Source organism: Lipotes vexillifer, unplaced genomic scaffold (assembly GCF_000442215.2).
Source record: "Lipotes vexillifer unplaced genomic scaffold, Lipotes_vexillifer_v1.1 scaffold61, whole genome shotgun sequence".
NCBI lineage: Eukaryota > Metazoa > Chordata > Mammalia > Artiodactyla > Lipotidae > Lipotes > Lipotes vexillifer.
In genome coordinates, this window is record NW_006787051.1 from 783,920 (window position 1) to 790,494 (window position 6,575).

The 6,575-nt window shown below is 38.2% G+C and overlaps 1 protein-coding gene across 1 annotated transcript; it reads right to left on the reverse strand.

The window, feature by feature from the left end:
• Positions 1-496: 496 nt before the first annotated feature.
• Positions 497-6,192, reverse strand: ZNF214 (zinc finger protein 214). The gene is made up of 2 exons (XM_007459867.1): positions 6,066-6,192; positions 497-2,187 (listed from the first exon to the last, which is right to left on the reverse strand). Exons 1-2 carry the CDS (start codon positions 6,190-6,192, stop codon positions 497-499), a joined length of 1,818 nt encoding a protein of 605 aa, XP_007459929.1.
• Positions 6,193-6,575: the final 383 nt, after the last annotated feature.

Consider the following 6,575-nt stretch of genomic DNA (forward strand, 5'->3'; position numbering starts at 1 on the left):
ACTTGTTGTCTACCAGTTTGAGTTTCAAGTTTTGTGTGTTTTCATTTTTTTTCTGTAGCTTCTTAGGGACTTTACAGGTGAGTCAAGATGCTATTTCATTTATACCTAGCCAATTTCAATTCAAACCAAAATATAAGAAAATGTTTTGCAGTCAGTGAAAATATAAAATTGAACATACAGTATGACTTCATGCACATGAAAACGCACAGGAAAAAAGGCTTAGAATGAAACAGGATGAAAAGTTTTCTTCTTGACTCTTCTATATATTTTATAATGACTATGCTTAATATTTATTGTAGAAAAAGAAAATACACTTTAATTTAAAATATCCTCCTAAGGATCTCCTCTTGAAGCAAATGATTTTTAGTAGGAATTAGGGGAAACTATAAATGTTGCTTGGGATTATTTGGGTTATTTATAGAATTTTCTTCCCAGCAGCATTTACTGGGCTTAAGGTGAAGCTTTGATTAAAGCTGTTATAACTAAATGAACAGAATTATAAGGTTTTTCTTCTGTGATTACTGTGAAGATGTGAATTCTGATCGAACCCCTTGTAATACTCATGGCATTTATGAATCTTTTCTCCCATGTGGACTCTTTGATGAATTCGAAGAGCTGAGCTATGGCTGAAACCCTTACCACACTTAGCACATTGATAAGGCTTCTCTCCTGTGTGGACCCTCTGATGAATGTGAAGATTTGAGCTGTGACTAAAGCCCTTTCCACAATCATCACATTTATAGGGTTTTTCTCCTGTATGGACTCTCTGATGAATGAGAAGATGAGAACGCTGACTGAAGCCCTTCCCACACTGTTCACATTTATAGGGTTTCTCTCCAGTATGTACTCTTTGGTGAGTGTGAAGTTTGGAACTCTTGCTGAAGCCCTTCCCACATTCATGACAAGTATAGGGCTTCTCCCCTGTATGGACCCTCTGATGAATGCGAAGATCTGAGCTGTGACTAAAGTCCTTCCCACAGTCGTCACATTTGTAAGGCTTCTCTCCTGTATGCACCCTCTGATGGATTTGAAGATTTGAGCGCTGGGTAAAGCCCTTACCACAGTCATCACATTTATAGGACTTTTCTCCTGTGTGGACTAACTGATGAATTCGAAGATTTGAACTCTGACTGAAGCCCTTACCACACTCATCACACTTATATGGTTTTTCTCCTGTGTGGACTCTCTGATGAACATGAAGTACTGAACTCCGACTAAAACTCTTACCACACTGATCACACTTAAAAGGCTTCTCTCCTATGTGAAGTCTCTGGTGAATATGAAGTAATGAATTTCTACCGAGGTCCTTATCACACTGCAGTCTATAGAGTTTCTCTTCTGTGTGGACTCTTTGATGACAGTGAAGACTGGCGATCTGACTGAAGCTCTTACTACACACATTACATATATAAGGTACCTCCCCTGGGTGGACTCTCTGATGAAAGTGAACACCGAAGCTCTGACTAAAGTTACTGGCAACTTCATTACATCTGTACAGCTTCTTACCTATGCGGATTCTTGGATGTCTGTATAGGTCTGATCTCTGAGTGAAGCACGCTGTGCTGATGGAGCATGGATACAACTTTTCTCCAAGTTGATTTCTCTTGTGAACACACTGTGAGTTCCAATAATAACTTTCTTTACATTTATTATATCCACGGTATTTCTCTTCCGCAGAGCCTTTCAGCAGGTCATTTTGGCATATCTCCCCAATGTACTCTGGAAGGGCTTCCTCTCCTGGGATATAAGAATGCAGACCTATGAGCTTCTGTTCTCTTTCCACAGAGAGATTTTTCCTGGATATGACAACATGGTATCTGCATCCTTGAAAACCATGTGAATCACTCACATAGATTTCTCTACTCTTGTCTTCAGTGTGTTTTGTTTCTAAGGATTGACAAGGTATAAACTTCGTATATTTTAAGTTCCTGGGAATTTTACCTTCAAAAGTCAGTTCATAGTTCCCAAACCCTGGTACTTGTGTGAAGAGTATTAACCATTCTTGAGAGTGAGAAAGGTGTTGCTGCTTTAGGTCTTTGGAATCTATACCTTGAACCATTTCCACATAGTTTTGATTATCGTATATCTGAGTGCTGGCATTCCTCCAGCCTTGCCAGCAGGAAAGATGTTCATGTTCAAAATATCTGAATCTTTCTTCTTGGAGTCTGTAGCTCTCTTTCCAGTTTCCTAGAAAAATAAGCAGGTAAGATGGAAGCTGTGCTTTAAAATTTCCAAGTATCTCAATCAACAAGCTCCAGAATTACAGGAATGTATGTGTGGGTGCAAGTGGGAAAGAAGTGTTATGACTTAGGCTGCTCCATATTTGGGTGTGGAATTCATTAGTTTTTTCATTCATAGATGTATTCATTCATTCAACAAACATATCTTGAGCATCTACTACTTACCAGGTACTGTTAGAAATAAAAGAGAAAGCCTGACTGGTTTAATGGAAATAGTCTTAAAGACTGAGATTTAATTAGATTACTCTATTTGGGACATTATTATAAGAAATAAAATATTGTTTCTATTTTTCTGTTCTAAAATAGTGTAGTAGATTGTGGGAAAAAACTCTCTACTTTATCTACATCTTTGGGTGTTCCCCTTCCACAGTGACTCTAGGCTTGGCTATATAATTTGCTTTGGCCACTGGGACAAAAGTGAGACAAGCAGTGATTCGCAAAATGCTTGTGCATTGGGGCTTGGCCTCTCTTGCTGGTTTTGAAAGTCCTGTGATCACCACCATGTAAATGAGCCTGGGCTGGCCTCCCTGAAGAGAGACATATGGTCAATACATGCCTGTTATAACACTGATACTGACCAACTGCCTTTCAGGCTGTCCAGCTTCATCTTAGACCATCCAGCCCCAATCAAGTCACTCCATGATAGAAGATCCATCTAACCAACTAGAATCATGAAAAATAACACAGTTTGTTTTAAGTCACTAAGTTTGGGGTAGTTTGTTATACAGCAAAAGCTAACTTACAAATAGAACATGAAGAGAGAACAAATTGAGGACTGCACAAAATTATGGGCAGAAATCTGTGCTTTAAATGTAATCCAGACAATAAATAAGAATCACAAATACCTATTAATTACATAGCCAAAATGTATTGGAAGATATCTTGCTTTCTTACCTTCTATTTGTCATGTGATTTAAGACCCATTTTTGAGAATGTTTCTTCTACCTCAATACAGCACCCTAATAACGAAAATACTCAACAAAACTGGTCCCAGCCAGATGGCTTCACAGGTGAATTCTATCAAACATTTAGAGAAGAGCTAACACCTATCCTTCTCAAACTCTTCCAAAATATAGCAGAGGGAGGAACACTCCCAAATTCATTCTACAAGGCCACCATCACCTTGATACCAAAACTAGACAAGGCTGGCACAAAGAAAGAAAACTACAGGCCAATATCACTGAGGAACATAGATGCAAAAATCCTCAACAAAATACTAGCAAACAGAATCCAACAGCACATTAAAAGGATCATACACCATGATCAAGTGGGGTTTATTCCAGGAATGCAAGGATTCTTCAATATACGCAAATCTATCAATGTGATTAACCATATTAACAAATTGAAGGAGAAAAACCATATGATCATCTCAATAGATGCAGAGAAAGCTTTTGACAAAATTCAACACCCATTTATGATAAAAACCCTGCAGAAAGTAGGTGTAGAGGGAACTTTCCTCAATATAATAAAGGCCGTATATGACAAGCCCACAGCCAACATCATCCTCAATGGCGAAAAACTGAAAGCATTTCCACTAAGGTCAGGAACAAGACAAGGTTGCCCACTCTCACCACTCTTATTCAACATAGTTTTGGAAGTTTTAGCCACAGCAATCAGAGAAGAAAAGGAAATAAAAGGAATCCAAATCGGAAAAGAAGAAGTAAAGCTGTCACTGTTTGCAGATGACATGATACTATACATAGAGAATCCTAAAGATGCTACCAGAAAACTACTAGAGCTAATCAATGAATTTGGTAAAGTAGCAGGATACAAAATTAATGCACAGAAATCTCTGGCATTCCTATACACTAATGATGAAAAATCTGAAAGTGAAATCAAGAAAACACTCCCATTTACCATTGCAACAAAAAGAATAAAATATCTAGGAATAAACCTACCTAAGGAGACAAAAGACCTGTATGCAGAAAATTATAAGACACTGATGAAAGAAATTAAAGATGATACAAACAGATGGAGAGATATACCATGTTCTTGGATTGGAAGAATCAACATTGTGAAAATGACTCTACTACCCAAAGCAATCTATAGATTCAATGCAATCCCTATCAAACTACCACTGGCATTTTTCACAGAACTAGAACAAAAAACTTCACAATTTGTATGGAGTCACAAAAGACCCCAAATAGCCAAAGCAATCTTGAAAAAGAAAAACGGAGCTGGAGGAATCAGGCTCCCTGACTTCAGAGTATACTACAAAGCTACAGTAATCAAGACAGTATGGTACTGGCACAAAAACAGAAAGACAGATCAATGGAACAGGATAGAAAGCCCAGAGATAAACCCACGCACATATGGTCACCTTATCTTTGATAAAGGAGGCAGGAATGTACAGTGGAGAAAGGACAGCCTCTTCAATAAGTGGTGCTGGGAAAACTGGACAGGTACATGTAAAAGTATGAGATTAGATCACTCCCTAACACCATACACAAAAATAAGCTCAAAATGGATTAAAGACCTAAATGTAAGGCCAGAAACTATCAAACTCTTAGAGGAAAACATAGGCAGAACACTCTATGACATAAATCACAGCAAGATCCTTTTTGACCCACCTCCTAGAGAAATGGAAATAAAAACAAAAATAAACAAATGGGACCTAATGAAACTTCAAAGCTTTTGCACAGCAAAGGAAACCATAAACAAGACCAAAAGACAACCCTCAGAATGGGAGAAAATATTTGCAAATGAAGCAACTGACAAAGGATTAATCTCCAAAATTTACAAGCAGCTCATGCAGCTCAATAACAAAAAAACAAACAACCCAATCCAAAAATGGGCAGAAGACCTAAATAGACATTTCTCCAAAGAAGATATACAGACTGCCAACAAACACATGAAAGAATGCTCAACATCATTAATCATTAGAGAAATGCAAATCAAAACTACAATGAGATATCATCTCACACCAGTCAGAATGGCCATCATCAAAAAATCTAGAAACAATAAATGCTGGAGAGGGTGTGGAGAAAAGGGAACACTCCTGCACTGCTGGTGGGAATGTTAATTGGTACAGCCACTATGGAGAACAGTATGGAGCTTCCTTAAAAAACTACAAATAAAACTACCATATGACGCAGCAATCCCACTACTGGGCATATACCCTGAGAAAACCATAATTCAAAAAGAGTCATGTACCAAAATGTTCATTGCCGCTCTATTTACGATAGCCTGGAGATGGAGACAACCTAAGTGCCCATCATCGGATGAATGGATAAAGAAGTTGTGGCACATACATACAATGGAATATTACTCAGCCATAAAAAGAAACGAAATTGAGCTGTTTGTAATGAGGTGGATAGACCTAGAGTCTGTCATACAGAGTGAAGTAAGTCAGAAAGAGAGAGAGACAAATACCATATGCTAACACATATATAGGGAATTTAAGAAAAAAAAATGTCATGAAGAACCTAGGGGTAAGACAGGAATAAAGACACAGACCTACTGGAGAATGGACTTGAGGATATGGGGAGGGGGAAGGGTGAGCTGTGACAAAGCGAGAGAGAGGCATGGACATATATACACTACCAAACGTAAGGCAGATAGCTAGTGGGAAGCAGCCGCATAGCACAGGGATATCAGCTCGGTGCTTTGTGACCGCCTGGAGGGGTGGGATAGGGAGGGTGGGAGGGAGGGAGACGCAAGAGGGAAGAGATATGGGAACATATGTATATGTATAACTGATTCACTTTGCTATAAAGCAGAAACTAACACACCATTGTAAAGCAATTACACCCCAATAAAGATGTTAAAAAAAAAACTGGTCCCAGAATAAAGTAACCTTATTTCCTAAGAGTTGGGATAATTTACCTACTGACATGACATTTGTGTAGTTCTCCCACATGACCTCTCTGTAGAGCTTTTTTTGAGAAGAATCCAAGAATTTCCACTCCTCCCAAGTAAAATTAACAGTCACATCTTCAAATGTTACTGCCATCTGGTCGAAGATCAGGCTTTCCAGGAAGAAGAAATCTAAGTGAGAAGATGGACAAAGAAAGAGACATTCAGCAGGTAACATAAGTGGTAAACCAAAAAGAAAAAGAAATAACTCCAATAATGAAGAAAAACAAGAAAGGTAAGAGGAGACATAATAAGAGGTCAAGTAGTTAAATAATGTATCCAGTCATTGAACACCATCACCATCATAAGAAACATTTATATAGCATTTGTCTGCTAACCCCTGGGCCAAGTAAGTACTCTTCACATATATTTCAAGTAATCCTCACAGCAATCCTATGTTGTAGATACTATTATTATCCTCATTTTACACATTAGTAATAATGGTTGAAAAAGATTAATTCCCAAGATATGGACCTGGAG